Source organism: Sander vitreus, chromosome 13, assembly GCF_031162955.1.
Source record: "Sander vitreus isolate 19-12246 chromosome 13, sanVit1, whole genome shotgun sequence".
In the NCBI taxonomy this organism is placed as follows: domain Eukaryota; kingdom Metazoa; phylum Chordata; class Actinopteri; order Perciformes; family Percidae; genus Sander; species Sander vitreus.
The window spans coordinates 5,764,168-5,786,083 of NC_135867.1; the positions used below are offsets into that span (position 1 = coordinate 5,764,168).

Sequence of the window (21,916 nt, forward strand, 5' to 3'; positions counted from 1 at the left end):
CTGAACATGCCCTGGGACCGTCTTAGGTGACAACCAATGCAAGTGTGATCCTTCATCTGCACTTGCAGCACATCGCTTAGCTGCTATAATACTGTTAGCGCTGCACCATGCCTTGTTTCTGTCATGCTGGATCCCTCAGGCTACGCCTTAAGTCTCTACCTGCATGTCTGTCACTCGCTCTTTCTCAGAATATTATGTGTGTATGTGGTATGCGTGATGTCAGCCAGCCTGCTGTGATAACAGAACAGTACTGCCAGCGTTATAAAGGTGTGCATAGAGACAAAAAGAGGAGGGGAGGCTCCCGGGCTGGTGGAGACTGACCTTACTTCCCGAGTCCTTGGGTCCACACTCCCCTTTATCGTACCACCATTTGTTTTTCAGTTTGTCTAAGACTCCTGCTTCACTCAGTTTCAATACGGCAAGGTTTACAGGCGTTCTTCATATCACGGGGGACGGGGAAGGGTTGGGTGGGGAAAATAACATAAATAACATCATAGGACATGTTATTTTATGTTATTCAATCAGAAGAAGCCCAACAAGAGCAGCTCAGTACTCTTCACAAAGTGACGAAGCCGGGAAGGGGCCCCACTTATGCTACATGTCTCTTTGCTCATTGGTCGAGATAGTTGTTTGCAGGGTTGGGTTTACTGGGAGATATTAAGGGGAAGGGGCAGAGCTAACAGACATATATACGTGGGGCCCCGGCTGCATCGCTTTTCTGGAACAGGCACATACTGCCGGGACCTTTCTTACAAAGCACAGAGGCTAGTACTGTGAACCCAAAAGTATTGTTTAAGACAATGTACTTCATGCTTAGTAGTACACTTAAACACCCACTATGGGGCTACTTATTCAAAGCAATAGTTTTACTTTTCCAATCTATCATTACATAAGCAGTACAGCAAATATTTTTGCTTTGACAGTACTCGCTCTCCTCTTGAGTTCAAAGGTTTCCTATAGTCACTAGGAAGTAACTGTGGGGGTCGACCCGGCAGATGCTCCTGTTACCAACAAAACACATTACTCTTTTACCCACATCAAGGTCACATGGGCATAGCGACATAGCGGCTAACCTTCTCGCCACCGCCTCCGCTGCCACACTCTCCTTTGTCGTACCACCACTTGTTTTTCAATTTGTCCAACAGGCCTTGCTCATTGAGTTTTAACACTGCCAGGTTAACTGCACTTCTTGAAAACGATAAAAGATATTTGGTGAGAGGGGGTGAGTATGCTGTCCAATTTGGGAGGGAAGGATGAGAGGGGGAGGAGAGGGGGGGGGGGGGGGAGTAGCAGTAAGAGAGGGACAAGGGTGGAAAAGTGCGTCATTGCTCTAAACGGTTAAATCCCAGGACCCAAACACACACTGAACACAAATTTCTCCCCTTGAATGTACTGTCTTTTTGTTCGAAATAAAAATAAAGAATAAAAATTAAAAAAATGTTACGCAATATTAATGTTATATAAGCTTACACTAGTGTTAGCCTGAAATAGGGCCAATATGACTTATCCACCATGTGCATATCTTTTACTGGGTCGTATTAAAACTAATCTGCTGGAAACATTAAAAAAACAGCAGAAGACTTAAAGTTTTAGTGTTAGCATTAGCTTACGCAGATAGCTATAGCTGATGAGATCTGCTAGCGACAGAAGATTAACAAGATAGGAAAGAAAAAGGAGAAATGTTATTGTCTGATAATGTAATATTTCAGTCCAGACTTAAATATCTCAACAAATATTAAATGGACATTCATGGTCCCTAGAGGATGAATCCTAAATACTTCCCCTGACATTAGATCTAGCACCCCCAGCAGGTCTCAACATATACCAGATAGATTAGCATAAAACTTGCTACAGACAGTCATGGTTTCCTTTTTCTTTAACGCCATCATCTGGTCAAGATTTCAATTTGTCCAATACTTTAATTTAAGACCAAAGTTTATAGTTTTAGGCCTCGAAAAAACTATCCAAATAAATCAACCAGAGCAGGGAACATTAGCTAGAAACACATAGATATACTGAATGTAATCTGTGACGATGGTTGTTAAGGGATGTAAAAGTTGGCAACCGCTGGTTATAGAAGCCAATAGCTTGAATTTATTTTGTGACAAGTATGAATGCAGATTTGTTAATGTCACATAATGTTTTTCTACCCTAACAGGGCTAAAAACATGGGCAACACAATACAATTGAGTAATTCATTTTTTCTTTTTTTTTTGGCACAGAAATGACCAGATTTAAAACATTAAATATTGGCGCAAAATGTTGGCAATTGGGGCCGCCAGTCCCGAAATATCTGCACCAGCCAGCGCTTTGAGGACCAGACACCTGCAAATAATTTAGACCTGTTTTACACATGTATATAGTGTATGTACGTCAGCCAATTCAAAGCTCACAGGATTCCTGAGCATTAAGCTGAAAGCTGAAAATCATGATTAGCTTGCATAAAATGTCTATGAAAAGTCGTTAAAAATAAGTGTGTGTTTTAATTTCTTGGGTTCTTTTGAAGGCTGCTGTAGTGATGATGGTGATGAGAGTGAGAGAATTGCCTCAGTGTGCGTTTTGATCCTTTTAATTTATTTGCATCATTATGAAAAATAAAAACAGTCAGAAATGGAAATGGATCAGAAACACAAAGCGACACAGCAGATATTTCAGCTTTAGCTAATGATGTTGTTTAGGGAGCCATGTAAAATAACAGCCTTGACCAACAATTTTTGCCTGCTCTCGATGTTGCTGGTGTGTTTCCGCGCTGGTATCCATACAAGTGACTGACAGAAGATGATAATCCCCCAAATAACAAGATGGAGGCCTGGAGGAGGGTGGACTACCGTCATCTGTCAGGGACACTTCCTGGTCAAAGCAGTGGCTGAAAACTGGCACCAGTCTGGCTGCAAAACAAACCAGTAGCTGCTCTGCGCTACTTCAGGCTTCATGTGCAGAGGAATTTACAGAAAACAAACAGGGTTTGATTTACTGGCTGTGAGGAGTTGGCTGCTTTGGAACAAATTACTTTGTTGGCACCTATTCACACAGAATACAAAACCTTATGTCTGGCTCTTGTTTTCAGTGCACTCTCTAATTACACATCATGCATGATAGCAATGCTCCACTATTATCTATTTATACAGTAGAGTTGCTCTGAGCCTTTAATAAAAAAGTGCCCTCACTGGTATTTTTACATTCTAACATGTTCTCGTACCTCTACAGGAATAAATAAAAATTGCAAGCAATCATGGAGCTGTTCTCCACTGGTTTGCAGACGTGTTCACACATGCACACACACCTGTGAAGTTTTTGCCTTTAGTAAATATATTCATTCCTTTCAGTGAGACCTTGCCAGTGGGCTTTGATCGATGAGTGTGCGAAATGAAAGTGCAACTCCCCACAGTAATGACAACGTATTCTCTCTGGCAGGTCTGTAAATTCCACTATGTGCGGGAGGCAGTCACAGAGTCTAGCAGAGTTTCCCAGGGCTGAGCATTCAAATGGCTCCCTAAACACTATTTGTCACTTAATTGAAAAGAAAGAACCAGTCAGCTGTGAAGGAAAGCTGAAGTAGCATTAGCAAAATATATCTCCTAATTACATCTGTATATAAAAATGCAGATTATCTAAAATGGCATTTTCTAAATTAGACATTGTCAGAAGTTTACTAGAGCGTCGAGCATGCCATGCCAACATCTTTGCCCAAACAGCAAGCACAAGCACACATATTTACCTGGTGTGGAGGGCTGTGAAGAAGAAAATATGAAATAACCACCCCTTCATGATCACAATGATCCCCACATGCATGCAACAAACACAAATGACAAAAAGCCACTACTTCTGCCCTAAAACAAACACGTAAAAACGCCCTCACCCACCCACACCAAGCAAAGTAACTGAGACAAATAAAGATACAAAAGGTGGCACACCAGGGAAGGTGGAATACCATAACAACACGTAGAACATATTGTTACACTATTCCACCCACCTTAACTGTGAACCCTTGGGTGTAGCTACTCCGTAGCCTTTGGAGTCCAAGTTTCCTCCCACTTTCATTGTGTCGCATGGCTTGCGCTGTTCTGTGTACTCATTCATGGTGGACTCCAAGAGGAAGGCGTATTTCCCTTTGGACTTGCGGACGCGTGCCACGCCCTCAGCCGTCGTCTTGGTGAAGACTGTGGGCTCGGCCGACTTCATGTAACCCCACATTTTCTCGTAGACTGCGATTTTTGACCGCTGTGGGGTTTTGAGGGGGTTGGAGATTCACAGGTAGATGTGGTGTGAGAGATGGAGGGAATATGGAGAAAACATATTCGCATACAACACCAGGTAGAGAAAACATGGAGTTTCAGTTCACAAGTTGGCATTACTGGTTTACTAACATATTCTTAATAAATACACGTCAAGGAACACCATATGCACTCGTCTTATCATAGCTAGAAAAACAATATTCTACATGTTGGGTATTCTATGGGTCAGTTCACACGGTATATAAACACATTTACCCACATATCCCAGTGGGATCTAGCCATGCTCATCTGGTTTGAGTTGACGAGGTTTTGAGAGATTTGTCTCTAAGATGTCTGCCTTCACCCCAGTATAATGGTGTGATATTGAAAGTAAACACTGACTTGAAGCACAAGACACATGTTCGCTTTGACATTTAAATCTTTTCCAACACTTAGAGACCAAAGTCTTAATGTTGCACATTGTAACTATGACTTTATCACATATTAATGTTTATATTTGCTTTGCATTATTTCATTTATATGACTAAATTATATTACTATATTACTACTATATTGTTATTATTGTGCTTTCATCAACATTATCATCATCATCATCATCATATTATATGCTTTATTATAGTGTTGCTTCAATTCCTATATATATATACACACACACACACACACACACACACACACACATAGTATTACTCTACAGTGTGTGTATATTAATGTATATAGTACTTATTATTCATACATGGCTGTCAGAATTGCAGGAAGATATTGTGCACAGTTTTTGCACAAGTATTATCCACTATGTCTAAGGTATTGCAATATGTATATATTGTATGCAGCTTTTTTAATATTACCTCTCTATGTCTTTTTTTAGTTTTGAATTACTTAATTCAAAGATAACTTGATCTGTTCTCTTACCTCTAAGCCTGTCTCTGTGTGAATTTCCCTTCAGAGATCAATACAGTTGTATCTAATCTTTATCTTCTTACATCTTAACCTTGTGTATAACTTCCTTCACTTGGAAAACCTTTGCCACTGAACAACAGCAAAGGCAGCGATTACGTTTCTTCCGAAATGTATTTGACAAAACGAATGAGGATGGAATAATTGTAATTTCTGGTGTGTAAAAGATGTGAGTACTGCATGAGTTCCCCCTACCTGTCTGAGAGTAGACCATTAACCAACTCCAACTCACCCTGAAGAACTCTTTGGTTGAGCCAGAGTCCAAAGTGCCGTAGGCGATGTCTGTCTGCTTGGCCAGATCCTCGGCGCTCTCAATGGGAGAAACCATCCTCTCCACAGTGAGGAAGGCAGCCAGATTTGCCGTGTAGGACGAGATGATGATGAGAGTGAAGAACCACCACACCCCTCCAACGATTCGACCCGATAACGATCTTGAAGAGGAGGGAGGTGGAGGAAAGAGAAAGAATATTGCGGGGACAGTTTGGAAAGATTAGAAGGCAGAGGGGATAGAGGATGGACAAGATCAAAAAAAGAGGAAAGGAAGGAACAAAAGTAGGGTATTGCCAAAAAGTAGAGCCAGGAAAATGATTATTGGAGTGATAAAATAAGAGTAAGGAGGAGAGGAGAAAGAGGGATCGGTGGGGTAAGATAGAAAGACAGAAAACAGCCAGTCAGTGTTGGAAAATACAGTAAGAGAGACATATACAAGGAATGAAATATGACTGAAGCAGGAAGAGACAAGCCACCACTGTAGAGCCCAAAAATGCTGCTGTACCACCACAAGGTGGAGCTATGACAACACTCAAACCTTCCAGAGTTGTATTTACCCCTCATTAGTGCATATTTCCTCACAAAAAAAATCCCAACTGATTGAGTTTGTCATGCTTTGATAAAGAAAAGTCTGGCTACTCCTGCCCCTTCTTCCCCACCCTCCCCTCTTTGTACATTGGTGGGATGAAAAGAGCTGCAGGTCCCGTGCCTGGTGTGGCAGCGGCACTGTTCTTTTCTTGTTTGTTCGCTCGGGGGAGACAGATAGCCCGTTGCTCAGGAGCAGCAGAAGGTTGTGAGGAGAATCTTAAACTATATATGCTGCATTGAGGAGAACAAACAAGATCTCCCGTTGGTGCAAATCAAAAAGAAGAGGATACAAAACCCTCAGGCCTCCTTGTCAGATGGGGATATGAGAAGGGGAGGAGAGAGGCATTTGCAACAGTCAGTGTTTTCTTGGCTGGTCTTTCCACTGTGTCTTATTGCAATCTGGCCCTAGTCCATTGTTCCCAATATACACTGAGGGTTCTCAGTGCCTTGTAATCTCCATGCATGTGCACCGTTTACAAAAAGGGTGGTAGCATCCTTTTTCTCAATTGAATCGACATACAGTAAATAATATGACAGCCAACAGAACCCGGATTACCAGCATTGCTAAAGAACCTTTTAAAAAAACATTAAGGGTACTTTATTTGAACAAATAAGAGGGTTCTGCCAATACAGTATCACGAAGAAGCATCACTTGAACCACAAAATTGGTGCGGAAACCTCTGTTTTTTTCGGTCTGTGCCGATGAAAGTGGCTGTAGCAGCTAAGGCGACTTCCAATAGAGAAAGTGCTGCAGTAGAGCTCTCCTCCACACACACATACACACAGGAAGCTTTGCCCATGAAATAGACTTACTTGACGTATTAGCTCTGGATTTGAATACAAATGACTTTCCACTCTCTATTTTCCTTCTCCTTGAGACGATTGAGTATTTCTGTGGCTTTTGAGCACAGAAAATTAGAACTGTAAAATAATGAGTAAAGGGGGGGGGGGGAGGGTGTGCATGATAAGATGCATGGATGAGTTCTCCATCTCCATCTTTATCTTTTTTTTGCTTTTTTATATGCAAGCAGCAGTGGATTCTGGGAGTGTAACAATCGGACAAGAGGGAGTGTCTCTTTGCCATCCTCCATCCCTCTGTGCTGTGTGTTTGCTGGCGGATACCACCGACTTTGATGTGTGTGTGTGTGTGATGACACACTGCTGTGTCTTGAAGGGCCTGCAGTAAACAGAGGGGATGGGGGAAGGAGGGGGAGAGAAGCTTAGCGCTAGGAGTTTGGGTTTTTTAGGCCACGTCAGTGTTTTCTCTTTTCACCTTGAATTAATGATGGTAATGCAAAATGGATTCTAAAATATATAATAATATATATGGAGCCGATCCAGCTGACACTGGGTGAGAGGTGGGGTACACCCTGGACAGGTCGCCAGTCAATCACAGGGCTGACACACAGAGACGGACAACCATTCACACCTACGGGCAATTTAGAGTCGGCAATTAACCTAACCTGCATACAATTCATTTCCATCCATCTTGCATAAGATGTGTGATATCATTTATTTGAGATCATTGTTTAACAGAGGGAGATTCTTAAAGTTCAGGTTCAAAATTTGTTGGGTGGTTACTTCAAATAGGTGTATTGTAAAAAAGGTAGACGCAATAATCTGTAGCTTCAGCCTGCATCTTTTCGGTTATGATATGTTGTACGTATTGTTATCTACTCCGTACCGTTTTATTGGGAGTTAATTGTCTTTTATTACAACGTTTTTGTTTATTGACCAAAATACATTTCCTTGACACAAAAAAACAGGCACCCATCATCTAAATATGTCATGTAAGGTTTTCTGTCATAATATACATTTACTTAATAAAGTGCAGGTGGTACTTTTCTTTTGTTAAAGTTCATGACAATGTTAAAAAAATGAATAGAATTTTGCGTAAAAAATATGAAATCCTGTTTAGATTTCTGACATATTCACACTCCAAACCAGAGCTGGATTAAGTTGCCAGTACGCTTCTTCAGAAGTGCTTTATGTGCTTTCTGTAACATAAAAAAAAAAAACAATCCGACATTCGCGACCTCTTCACACCGTTATTCAATCATCAATTCAATCATTCAATCAAAAAACATGAACATTGTTTATAAATGTTTATTAGACACCTTATTTAACTGTAATTAATGGTTAATTAATGATTATTAATGCATTAGGTAATGCTAATTAATGTACCCTTATTATAAAGTGTTACCAACGAAAAACTTTGAGATTAAGGAGAAAAGAGATGTTAATGTCAGCATTATGTTCTAAGCTTTGAGGATTAAGATGACTGTTGAATCATTTGCAATTCTAGCAAAACATGTGCCTAACCAAGTGTTTTTCTGCAATACAAAAGCTCTGCAAAAATAAATGTTATATATATATATATAAATCGAAAAATCTTTCACTGCAGTTGGATGTTGGAAAAAAACATTGGAGAGAACTTGACTGTAATGATGTATGAGTTCAGTTTTCCCCCGAGTGGTGAAAACAAGAACACCAGACGGGGGAAGTATTAGAAGAAATAAAGTGGAAACAAAACAGAAATTGGCTCCGGTGTTGGGGGAATGAGATTCTTCGCAGCAGTCCAGGAAGCCTTAGGGTATAAAGAATACTAAATGTAGAAAAAAGAAAGAATAATTTCAGCAATTTTACAGCAATTAGTCATCACATTTCCCCTACTGGTTAACTCGCATAATACATTAATTTGTATTTATTAAATATGATAGGGGAGATCCAATGAGGCTAGCATGGTCTACATGTTCGTTAGGTGGCTTTTCTGCACTCATCTGCAACAATTTATGTAATTCTCCACATGTATATGAACAAAAAACTGGAAAGTTATTATCATACATAAGAAGGTGTTTCAGCTACACTAAAATCTCAGCTAAACAATTTTATCTATTAATTTTCCTCACAAAGGAAGGACCTTTTCCTGATCAATTGTGTGGTCATGTGTTGTCCGATCCAACAGAACTTCTTTTCAAATGGTCTGAATCTTACAGTTTTCAAATATAACAAACATGACAGGGGAATTGTGTAAATGATAAATAAGACATCTAAAAATAATTCCATTTGATGCAACTGTGGAGCCATAAAAATTATGGTTTGGGTTTAAATATTTCACACAGCATATGCGTCATATAGCTTCAAAGAACTGTTGGAACAAGCGCAAACAGAATATACTCGTATATGTATATGATACTATCATATTGAGTGGAACAATGTTTATATTCTCAATCTGAAGCCACTAAAATATATTTAAAGGAAAGATAATGCTGAGAAGGTGAAATGAAAATGTAAAGATAAAAAGAAAACATTAAGGCAAAGTAAATCTCATTTTAGGATTAAGTAGCACAATATGGTTCATGTTAGGCTTGTGCCAATTGGTGATCAGATCGTATATTGACGACTGAAGGAACGGGAGCCAGGGGACGGGAGCTACATTAGGTCAGCCCGCACCCATTAACGTTACTGGGGACAAACAGCAGCTAGCGTTAACGATCAAGTTTTCAGTGGTGCAAAGCTTCACCTCCAACACGACAAATAAACTAGTTATTACATTATGTACAATTATCACATTAGGATCAAACACAGATCAACAGAGAGCCAGAGAGTGAGAGCTGCTAAACTAAAGAAGCTAACAGAGCTAACACCGTGTAAACAACCGTGGGATTAGCGAGAAAGTCGCCAAAAGGACATCGCTATGAGTGCTTGAGTGAAATAGTAACTTTAAGTTTAAATGTAAAGTGGATAATTAACTTAATTAACTTAATTGGATGATTTGAATATATTAGAGATTGCCCAAGCCTAGTTCACGTTCAGTATCACGACCAGTGTGCAAGCCATCTATAGCAAACGTGCGTATGTAATATTCCACACTTCCCTCTTTTATTTCCTTTGATGTGAAGTAAAAAAAGTGAACTAAAAAGCTGTTGTCATAGATGATTTGGTACAGTGTGTGTAGGTTTTCCACAGGATTTAAGGAATGTTTGTTGGTCAGAGAAAGAAATTAGGGGCAGAGAAGGAAGCACAGCAACATTAAGTGGAGGAGGAGATGAAGTGAAATACATTAAGACAGACAGGGAGAGCTCTGACCTTGAGCAAAGCCTAAATAAATGAGGAGTTGCTAGTCCGCTCAGGGTGTTACCTGGGGCAAGTCCACACTATTTGACTTATTCATGGCAGACAAACTGTCACTCCACGTCTCGCTCTCTGTTTTGACTTCCAATTTCTGTCCACAGCCTCCCTTACCACTTCAGTTGCAGCCCTGATATAATATTTACAATCTGGGTATCACTGTAAATTCTCAAATAACAACCAACACAAACAAATAAAGGCATGGTTGTGAATAAAAGGTCCAAACCAAAGTAATTACCTGTACTCAGTAGCACACATGGTAATTTGCACCACACTTATAACACCAGTACAACAGCAGTCATGTAATACTAAAGTTTTTTTTAATAGAAACACTAACTTATTTCTTATATTATTCCCAATTGCTTCTTCTGGCCATTTCGTTCCATCACTGCTAAGCTACAGACAGCAAAACTCCACTCTTCCTGCATGTTTTTCACATTAAAAGCACAGCTAAAAATTGGGTGGTTATGCTCTTTGGGCTACAGGAAAAGCTTTTTATATGAAATATAGGACATTTCATTGACGGTTGCTTAGCTGTATTTCTGCTACCAAAACAGAAACTGATTAAGGAAATGGAAAAAGACAGCGGTGGAAATGTGCATCGCCCTGAATTTATTGAGACAACAAGTAGACATGGAGGAAGTTTTGAGTAACAGGATTCTTACTTAAATATGAACAAATATACAGTACACTGTATGTATAAAACTGGAAATTGAAAATAAAGGCTAAAGGCTGTCTCTCATATAAGTCTGTTTCACAGAAAAGTAGTTTTTCTTCTGTAGTTAAAATAAACAAAGGCACCAGACCATCATTCACCTTACTGATGTCTATCTGCCAGCTCAAATGGCAGCACTGGCAGCTGAGAAGGCCTTTAGGCATATAGCATCAACGATAACTTTCAGCCTGGATGATCTGCAGAACCCATTGACCCAAGTGCATCATCTCTTAAAGAGATCAAATCTGTAGGGTTTTCTCAAACACCTGAGATAACTGTCTCCGTTAGCTCAATATGATGCCTGCCAGCCTTGAAGAAAGGTTTCTTCTGTTTTACCCTAAGCGCATTCACATTTTAAACACTTTTTAATTTGTCCGATCCACTCATTTTCCAACAGAGTATCCAATCTTACGGATATTCTTATGTCAAGCCATAAAAAACATCATGGCTGCTGAACATCCTTTCTTATTTGTATTTTGTTATTATTATTTTTAATTGTCTGATTTTATTTTATTACTGCAGTCCTGAAATGTTTTCATCCTTGTCCAACCAAATGTAAAGTAACTTTGTTTGGTGATACTTATTATTCTAAACTCATTTACTTAGCGTATATACACATTTAATAGATGGTTATAAAACACTATAACATAGTTGTAATCAGTGTTTATTAATGTATTTGTCAAGAACTATAACTTCTTCTGTGAGCAGCCGTAAGTGGAGGCTGCTGTATAAACAAATAGTAAATGACAATATAGTAAAACATTGATAATATAAAATATATCTTCAAAGGAGAAGTTACAATTGTTGCCAAATACTGTACATTAATACACACTTGACAATGTCCTTATGCATGCTAAATAGGTGGATATAAAGTAAGGGCTATACGAATAAAGTGCATTATCAGGAGCCATGGCATCAAGCATCTGCTCTTGTTTACCATATTGATTTATTTTCATGAAGAGAAATCTGGTGTTGGGACCCTCCCAATGTGTCGGGAGATAAAATAAGGGGTTGCAAGATGATTGCTAGAGCAGGAAATGATAATAATGATAATAAAAATGTAATTCTGCTACTGAACATTAAATATATTTCCAGACTTTTCTCCAATCTTTGCTTTAGTTTATTTTGCCCTCTTAGGGCCTCTGTGGTAGGCACTTTACTTTTGGCATAATTGGGTAAAAATTCCATAATAATCTTTTGGCATATTGTAATACTAATAATACGTGGTCTGAGAGAAAACTAGACTTATTTACCTCCCCTTTGCTCTGTATTCAGGCTTTAGTAAATCTAGCCATGGTAGATTTTGGTCATTCACAGGTCATTTCAGAGAGAGGGAGCGTTCCTATTGGCTATTCTGAGCATGCATTGCTTGTGCGACAAAGAGGGGAGAGCTGCAGGAAGAGGTCTCACTCTTCTTTAAATTCTGTTTTTTTTGCATTCTATCCACTGCAGCTTAGTATTAGCATTGTATTAAGCAAAAAAAGGTTGACCCAAGGCTACACAAATAAAAACTTCAACGGCAACTTGGGATATTTGTCCTTGATGAAAGCCACTTAATAAGCAATTGCTACTGTACCACAATATCAAAGCAGGAGACAGAAAATTGGCTCTTGACTTTGAAGCTATAGACCTCCACTGTACCTACAGATGCAATCAGAGTCTCGAGCAATTCCCTTAATTTGCAAGAAACACAAATTGCGACAAACAGTGCAGTGTGAAGGAGGACAAGCACTGCTGACATAAGCAATAGGCGATGCAGGAGACCGGCCGCGCCTCAGAGGGATAACAAAGCTTATTGGCATTGACTTAATAGAAAAATGGGAATCTTGCAGATAGACCACTTGAAAGTCATTTCTTCTTTTCAAAACGCAGCTTTTGGCAGAAGGCTGCTTTCATACTTATATTGATATTGTCTGACTTGTGATACAGTGATCAGACATCCTGCAGTCTCAGAAGAAAATACCAGAATAACTTAAGTTGTATTCATCTGGGATTTGTAGTCAATTAAAAAGACTATCGTGTCACAATTTCATTTAAGCTCCCCTCTTCTCCTGTTACCACGGAGACATTACCAATGGAGAGCAGGGAATTAATCACTGAATTAATTATTATGGTCTGCCTTGAGGGAGCAGAAGGGGGTATTAACCCTTATTAATAGAGAGTAAGAGAGAAGGATGAGAAGACGTTCTGTGTTATTTCAACCTCTGCCTCTCCTGTTGGACTGTGTCATGAAATTAGTAGAAATATGAATAAAGGCAAAATTCTCTAAGAGATGCATTGCTGATAAATCCAGCTCTTACAATCCAGCTAGGCTTCTTCTGCCCAGTGGCTAGTCTTCATGACTTTGTTAGCTGATGGCTAATAAGCAATGTTGGGTAGTAGTGAACTACATGTAATTAAACTAGTAGTTTAACTACATTTTGCAGTAGCTTGCCTGAGTTTAACTACATTCATTTTTGCATAGTGATTCAAGTAGTTAAATCACTTGTTTTGCTAAAACTACAAACAAATTTGGCCCATAAAAGAGAAGGAATGAGTTTTTATTTCACCATTGCTTCTCTGCTGTATTTTTGCCCCCTTTTTCTCTCATCCTGACCACTGTGAAGGCTTGCCCATTGGCCAGGCAATGCATTCATCAAGCAGCCAATTTATTTCGGCAGGTTGAGGTCTCATCGGTATTCCATGGTTTTTAATCGCAATTTGTAACACTAAACTTGAATATATTAGGTTTCAATTAGTCATACGTAGGCCTATTGATTATTGCTATGCATTAACAAATCAGAGAAGTTGCTGCATGCAATTTAAGATGTGACCTAACTGAGTAATCCTTCTTAGTGCAATATCCCCACTCTAGTTTCTGAAAGGCAGGTGTCTGACTAATGAAAGCTGACATCTCGGCTCTTTCCCACGAAAAGTGGGGTATTTATTTTTGTTGGTTTTAATGACCTGTGAACAAGTGGGCACTTTTTGCAAAGAACTCAATAGAGAGGGGCATTTGTTGCTGGAAAGATTTATTGTTGTTAACTTCTTTCTAGTGTGAAGTAATTGGTAGCTTGCAAAGCTTCCCCAACACTGCTAATAATCTTTATTGGTGGTTTTCCTCAAATTACAAGCCATTGAGGTTCCAAAGGCTAATCTGGGTCTACAGCTAGATCCCTTAGTTAAAACCTTCAAAACCCTCCTGTTTATGGTTTAAGCTTGCTAGCTTGTTTGGAGTTGTACCCGTTCAGATGAGCCTTTTTCTTTCAGTGAATTTCTGCAAGACAAAACAATAGACCTCAAGCAAGAACCTACTCATTTGAACACATTTGAAAACAAAACAAAAAAAGAATTCGTGAAAATCTTCTCGTTACTCCTGGCTGATAATTTTGTGAATGAGACGAAACAGGTAGCCTTATTTAACAATAGCCTCCCAAAAGGTTTCAGAGACTGTGTTGAATGCAGTATGAGTTTCCATTGTCCAGCCAGCTCACGACTGCAAGACACGCGTGGGCACTGCGGCCCTCGCCCCAAATTCGTCCCATTGACCTCTGCCCTTGTCACTCCCTCCACGCTGTCTAATCTCCCCTGCGTGAAGGGATTTGCATGTTGCCCTGTCAGGCTAAAATGGAGTGGAAGCGCTCCTGAGCTCTGGGGCTCTGTGCTGATGGATTGGGAGAGGCCCATGGGATTAGCAGTGACAGGGGGAATGCAGCGGGGACCACAGTCAGAGACAGAGAGGTTTGAAATGTAGACTTTTCATTTTGATGCCGACATTGTTGTGCAGCTTTAAAGTCCTTATCTGCAGTACACAGGCAGAGATGTGGCAGGCAGGGGTGGTTATGGTGGTGGGTGGAGGTGGTCTGCACATATGTGAACAAAGCAATTGTACTCCTTAAAGACGTGTGCTTAATCACAGTCACAGGCCCACTATAGTCCCCTCTATAGGTAGCTTACGTGAGCCCAGGCTATAATGTACCTCGGGATCCTCCATCTTGTGTGTTTCTGTGTTCTCCTCTGGTGTGGGGGAGGCTGAAAGATACAGGCTGGTTTGGTCCTCGTTTCATCTCCTACAATCTTACCAACTCTATTACAGTACAAGATCCATAAGGGCTTAAAGCAGAAAAAAAGACTATTAAAGGCTATAATATGAAAGACTTAAAATAACTATAGGAGCCTTTTTAGCAGTCACTTAAAATAACCCCAACAATCCATCTGCTGGAACTAAAAGTTTGATAAAGCCATTCAAACAGCTAAGAAAGGCTTTACAGGAAATGAGAAACCATTTAGAATTACAGGCTTTACCAGTCTAAGTTTGACCATAACAGTAGATGTCAGCAGAGAGAATGTCAGGATGTGATGACGGACAGGAAGCCTGATCTTTGATTGAAAAACAAAGACGACCAGCCCTTAAAGGCTGAACAGGAACATAGCTAGACAGTTACATGTACAAGCCCCAATTTCTCCACCCTTCCACCAAAGTACGCCATGCTTACTAGACACCAGTCTGCTGGTGTGAAGGCCAAGGGATGCTGGGCTTGTATCTCGTAATTTGGACAAAGGGAAGAGAAGTCACAGACATGGTGAAAGACAACACTTTGTCTCAATGAATCACACAGGTTTCATACTATGGAGCAGACAGCGGCTCTACAGAATTATGGTCGCTAACGTAACTGGAGCTCACATACACAGACATGAGGCACACCAGTGCAAAGCCACAACTGCCGAAGCTGACAGATGAAGAGACAACCTAATTCCCTTACAAGCAGACAACATAGTTTATGCAAGTCGGACAGTGAAGAACATACGGCTGGAGAAGAGAGAGACAGAGAGAGAGAGAGAGAGAGAGAGAGAGAGAATCAATACAGGTAGACACACACTCTCTCCCCCCCCCCCCCACACACACACACATAAATGTGATGCCACTGTGCACATACAGGTATACACACAGCATGAGCAGCAGAGACTGAGCCCACATGAGCCCATAGCTAACAACACAAATCACAGCACTTGATACTTAATGCATCTATATTCTACTTTTTAAGTACAGTTCCCATGCCAATTACCGCTGATATACAGTACAGCAGGTACAATAATGTGCAATAACTTACTTAAATAATATAAGTAGGCTACAATTGGTAAGATGACATACATTGTGGCGGATGAAAACCACACATCTCCAAAATGTCAATATAAGAAAATAATAAATAATATATAATAAATAAAACTAAGAAAATAGTTTTTAAAGTAGTTAGTTCAGCATTTGGAAAAAAATAGGCTTATTTGCTTTCTTTAGAGACTGTCCTCCCCTGAAAAAAGACTTAAGTAGTCGTTTGTACAATAAGCAATTAGGACCCATATTTATGTTTTAGTGTTAGGCGGCACTGCCCTCTAGTGGCCATGTTATTTATGACGGGAGCAAAGCAGGAAGTATAAGAACGCCAAATGGTGGATGGGTCAAGCAAACACAGGACTTTCACCCAGGAGATCGGGGTTCGTGTAGCCTACCGTATTTAACTTTATGGAACAATTGGAACAACGACACGTACCGCGTCACATGTGTAACCGGAGGTAAAGTAACGTACGAAATTTGAACCCAAACCAAACACAACAAACACAGCACTTTCACCCAGGAGATCAGAGTTTGTGTCCCGTTTGAAAATAAAAGTAAACATGAGTAAATGCTCATATGGGTCATACAAGAGAGTAGGAATATATCATCGCATGGTTTGGAGGACTTGTTTCTTTACAAGAGTAATATGAAACAATTGATTTCAATCTTATCTCTTTGGGTTAAGTAAGGAGCTGGAGATGGGGGTCATCCAAGGGTCCTATGTTCCCAGGGTCCTCATTGTAAGACATTTATAAGGGCTATCTCTGCAGTTCATATTGCAAAAGAATGAAGGGAGATGGACATTTGAATGGGAAAAAATCCATTTAGCCACACAGTGGAGATATCAATGTCTCAAGTCAAGAAAACTGACTTGCCGGTCAATTGAAGGCGTATGTTTCAAGGAGTATAACATCAGTGGGCTATAAACTGTGCAGTGATTACATCATAACTGACCCAGGGAAACGTACATTGACATTTTTAACCAGGGAAAACATTGCTGAGAACATAAAACCCTTTGAAAGGTCTCCTTAATAAGTCATATTAAGAGTATATTGAGCTGGGGAACATAGATACACTCCCCTGTGTGGAGCTGCCTGACCTACATTTCTGTTTGTGTAGAGAAACAAACAAAGATACTAATTTGTGAGCTTTGGGAGGGGTTGGTAATTAAAATTTGTACAGACCCAGGCTCATTGTTTTAACCGGCTTTTTGTCTTTATGCTAAGCTAACAGTGTACGGACTGCAGCTCTGCACTTAACACACAGATATTAGATTGTTGTAGATCTTTCCATCTCAGTCTCAGAGAGAAAGAAAACAAGCATAATTCCCAAAGCTTAAACTATTCCTTCCACCACAAAGCCTTTTTGGTTTCATCTTTAGTGTCAACCAACACAGAATTACATCATTCAAAATCTTATTTGATCAACACTGAAGTTAGTTTGACAGTAACTAAATTATGAGGTTTTCACATCATTAAAGTAATGTACTGTAAGTAAAATAAAATAATATTGTCATCCCAGAGATTAAACCATAACGACAGTGGAAATGTATCCTATATACATTATAATCCTAGTTCAGGTGGATTGATGTTGATGTTGCCAACAATGATCTACCTTAGTCAATAAAAACAATTAGAGGATTTTACACTTATTTCCATGTTTCTGAAGCTGCAGCTCAAGATAAGGACACACGACACAGCAGTTAGAGAGAGAAAATATTAAAACTCACACTCATAATAAGTAATAGTATTTTCCATCTCTGAAAGTTTTCTGAATTTGAAAACTAGTGACAACCATTTTTTTTTGTGCCAATGACAATTAAACATGATTAACAACAATAAGACTGAACAACATTTAGTTGTTTTTTCTCCTTTTTCACTGTCACAGGCTACTGCTTTTCACTGGAGGGTGTCAAGACTTTGTCCAGTTTGTGTCAATCAAACATGTTTGAAAAAATGACAATGGTCTTAACTTGATTGGCCAGGGATTTAAAGGGATACTTCACCGATTTAGCATTAAGCTTCGTATCAGTAGAAACCCGGTAGTATTTTTGAATGACCGTGCTTCCCTCCCTCATGTCACCCTGAGACGAGAGATCTCTGTATTGTGGGTCTGGAAAAAAGCCTCTTATGACGCAAAAATCGTCATTTTGCGTCATAAGAGGCATTTTTGCCCAGAGACTATGGACTACAGCCAGTAGTAGGAGCTAGTTCCGCATGTTTCCAACCCGCCCATAGGGGGTTGGACTGTCAGCTTTCCCCGAGTATTCCCAAGGCAAAACGAAGGTCAGCCATCTTGAAGCATTTATGTGCATTCAAACTACCGCACATGTGTACCACCGGGATACATTGGTACAGATCGGAGAATATGCAGGACACTTTATTACAGACGGAATCTGCGGCGGAGTGGGATAAAAAAATCTACCGGGAAATTTCGTAGACCACCAGCCCTCGGGGGAGAGATGAATGTTCGGAAATAAGAGGTTGCTGTGGCCCGCCGTACAGGTTAGTTTGACCAGCGAGCAGCAGCGGTGCCCGGAGCGGGCAGCAGCGGTTGCCGGAGCGGGCAGTGGCCAGAGCGGGCGATCACAGGGGGACATCCTCAGCGGTGAAACGCGAACGGGGGCTGGAGTATAACCTAGCTAGGTGGAAAGCTAATGTTAGCCGGCCACCTGTTCCATCAATCCTGCTTGCAAGTGTCCGCTCATTAGACAAAAACTGGACTACATCCAACTTCAACGAAACTCCCAACACGAGTTCAGAGACTGCTGTGTTTTTGTTGTTGTGGAAACAACAGTGTACCGGACTATCCAGCCTGTTTCTCTGTCGCTGGGTAAGAGTGGAGATGGGCTGTGTTAACACGGACTTCTGCAGAAATTAGCTGCTTGTATCCAACTAAATGCTAACTGCTGGTGGAGTTTGTGACTATTAAATGCCGACCATTCTACATTCCACGCAAATTTACGACTGTGTTTATAATCGTGTTTACAGTCTACCAAGCGCTAATGCTAGTATGCGTTAGCTGAACTTTACGGAGCATATGTGTATGCACTAGCTAAATGTAGCCTGTTTCGTATGTCGTTTTTTTATAATGTCGTTTTTATATATTTTAAATGTGTAACACCACTTGAGCCACGGTGAAATGTTGTTTTGTGTATATGGCTGAAATGACAATAAAACACATTTGAGTTGAATGCTGCCTCACTGTCTGTCTGTAAACAGTAGGCGTGGCTTGGGAGTGGAGTCTAAAGCAGCGAAGCAAGTGCATTCTGGGATTTGGTGTCTTTCATCCATATGAGCCAAAAACACATTTTATGGCTTATCTCGACCTAGAAGGCACCAATTTCTATATTTCTTTCACATTTCTACTACATAAGTGACCCAATTTAAAGATATATTCGTCTTTCCAGCGGTGAAATATCCCTTTAAGTACTCTTCCAGACTTAGACAGACACATCCAGTCTGACGTAATGGCACATAGTGATTATAACTGGCCTAAAAGTCATGTAATGTGTCCTTAGCTTGAGGACAACAATGTATCCATGAAGTTTTGTAGCTAACATTCAGTTACTTTTGAGATAAAATTCTTTGACAGTTTGATAAAAGTGTGTCTTACCTGGGGGAGATGTCACAGCCCTGCTGCATGAAGGCGCCCAGGGAGAACCAGAGGGAGTTGAAGATACCAAACTCATTGGGGGGCTGGTCGCTTGGCTGACCGTCGGTGCCCTCTTCGGGCTCCTCGGTGTGCCATTCATACGGGCTGAAGCGGCTGACCAGGAAGAGCACCACGCTCACGCCGATATAGGCGAACACGATGCACATCCAGATCTCGTAGGCCAACGGGTCCAGGAAGGAGAACACCCCTGGTTTGGATTTTTGGGGCTTCTTGATCATGATGGAAATGCCCAGTGACATGAAGGGCTTGGAGAAGTCGATCACCTCCTCCCGGACCAACGTGATAGTCAAAGGGGCCACAGCGATTTCCGCTTTCTGTGGGGATTTGGTTAAAAAAGGAATTTGCTCAGCCATCTGAATGACAACAACTCTAAATCCAAATGATAACTGCTGCCGTGCAGCAATCAAACATCACTTAGTCACATATATGACACACCGAAAGGCCAATAGCCAGCCATCAGAAAAACAAAACAACAATTACCCCTTTTCCTTTCTCCTCCGCTCGTGTTGTTTTATCTGAATTTATCCCTTGACTGAACAAATCTCAAAGCGATCGAGTTTAGATGGCGGCAGAATACATCTCGGGATGATGAAGTTAAGACAGAATAAGAAAGAAAAGAAATTGAAAAATACATTCTGATACCCTCATTAATACTGAGATGCTCAGCTGAAACTCTGGGAGAATCAGCAGGGAGGATACAATAATGTGGCAGAGAAGGCAAAAATGGGATACAGCCACCTCTGAGGTTGGCAGCAGTGGAAAAGTGCATACTGGCTTTAAAAGCCACAAAACAGATTACAGTTAGTGACTTAGCAACTTGTGACCTTGTCCGCCTGGCTTGGGTGCAAAGGGCTTAATATCAGCAAGAATTTAAAGTTTCATTACGACCATATGATACTTAAGGAGGAAGGAAAGGAAGAAAAACAGGGACGAGCGGGAAAGAAAATGAAAGAGATTAAAGTTCTTTCATCCTCAGCAAAATGCACTAAGATGACAGCCTCAGGGCATTCAGTGTGCGCTAAAATACATGGCAGGTTAAAAGGAGGCAGAGCTGTTGTGGTAGCACCGAGGCTTTTTTAGGGAGAGCCGGGAAGAAATGAATAGTCTCTAAGCAAAGTCTTAGAGAGGAAAGTAGCTTCCATGTCCTCAGATGTTCAGCGCGCACGCACGCACGCACGCACACACACACACACACACACACACACACACACACACACACACACACACACACACACACACACACACACACACACACACACACACACACACACACACACACTCCGGTATTACTATACTAGTGGGGGCCTTCCACTGGCATTGTTCATTCTCTCTCTCTTGGTCCTAACTTGGATGTTTATTCAAAGACTTGTTCTTATTGCCAATAGTAACCCTTTACACTTATGAAAAAATATATAATTTCCTCAATTTTGATAACTTCTTATTTTACTCGGATGAATGCCTGATGTTTAAACGTTTTCATAATCTTGCACCCGCTCCTCTTAGAGGATGCCTGGCCTGTCCCGTCAGTAGTGGTGATAGTAGGACTAGAGCGTTTTCTCGGGGTGACTGAGTACCACAGTTAGAAAGATGTTGCCTTAAGTCTATCTTCTTTCTCGGTTAAAAGGGGCTGTACTCAATATTCAGAAAAGGTCTGGGATTGCCTCCACACGGCTCTCACCAACCGTTCCCCAACTCGTCAAATACCAATGCTTTGTCACGGCCCTCGGCGTCTCATACCAACGCACAAGGCACTGACATGCAGTATTATGTGCTTGCAGCCAGACCGGCTAACACAACAAAGAACAGAGAAGCTCACAACACACACAGAGGGAGTGTGACTTCATACTCTGAACGCCATTACTCCACTATATCTTTACATAGCAAATAGTTGTTTACTGCTATTTTAATGTTCTTAGTATCAAGTACAGCCCCTTTAAAGTATTGGGGAAGTGGAATTCCATACCCACAAACATTATGGACTCAGGAAGATTTGCAGTGTTTATCATACTGATTCTATTTATTATATCACACTGAGGGACTTTTAATGTATTGTGCTGTTCTGTGGTTATGTTTTGTCTACCTGCAGGTACAGGCATGTATTGTACATTGGCTGCTAGCAAACTCTGGCGCAACTACTTTTAATTGTGCGCTGTCCCTACAAAAATAAACAATAAATAAAACGTTAATGTGGAATACTTTGGTTTTTCTTGCATGTAACAATTACTACACAATTCTTATAGACAGGTGCAATCAAAA

General features: G+C 40.6%; 1 protein-coding gene across 5 annotated transcripts in view; it reads right to left on the minus strand.

Annotated features, from left to right (window-relative positions):
- LOC144528084 (glutamate receptor 4) overlaps positions 1-21,916 on the minus strand; it is a 118,505-nt gene that overhangs the window by 7,162 nt on the left and 89,427 nt on the right. For 3 of the 5 annotated variants that reach the window (XM_078266515.1, XM_078266513.1, XM_078266511.1), the window contains 4 exons: positions 19,601-19,974; positions 5,422-5,620; positions 3,974-4,221; positions 1,074-1,188 (listed from right to left, as the gene is read on the minus strand). In XM_078266515.1, the coding sequence (XP_078122641.1) occupies positions 1,074-1,188; positions 3,974-4,221; positions 5,422-5,620; positions 19,601-19,974 (936 nt within the window). Of the gene's footprint in view, positions 1-321; positions 437-1,073; positions 1,189-3,973; positions 4,222-5,421; positions 5,621-19,600; positions 19,975-21,916 lie in introns of all 5 variants that reach the window. The other 2 variants (XM_078266514.1, XM_078266512.1) reach the window with 1 other exon arrangement.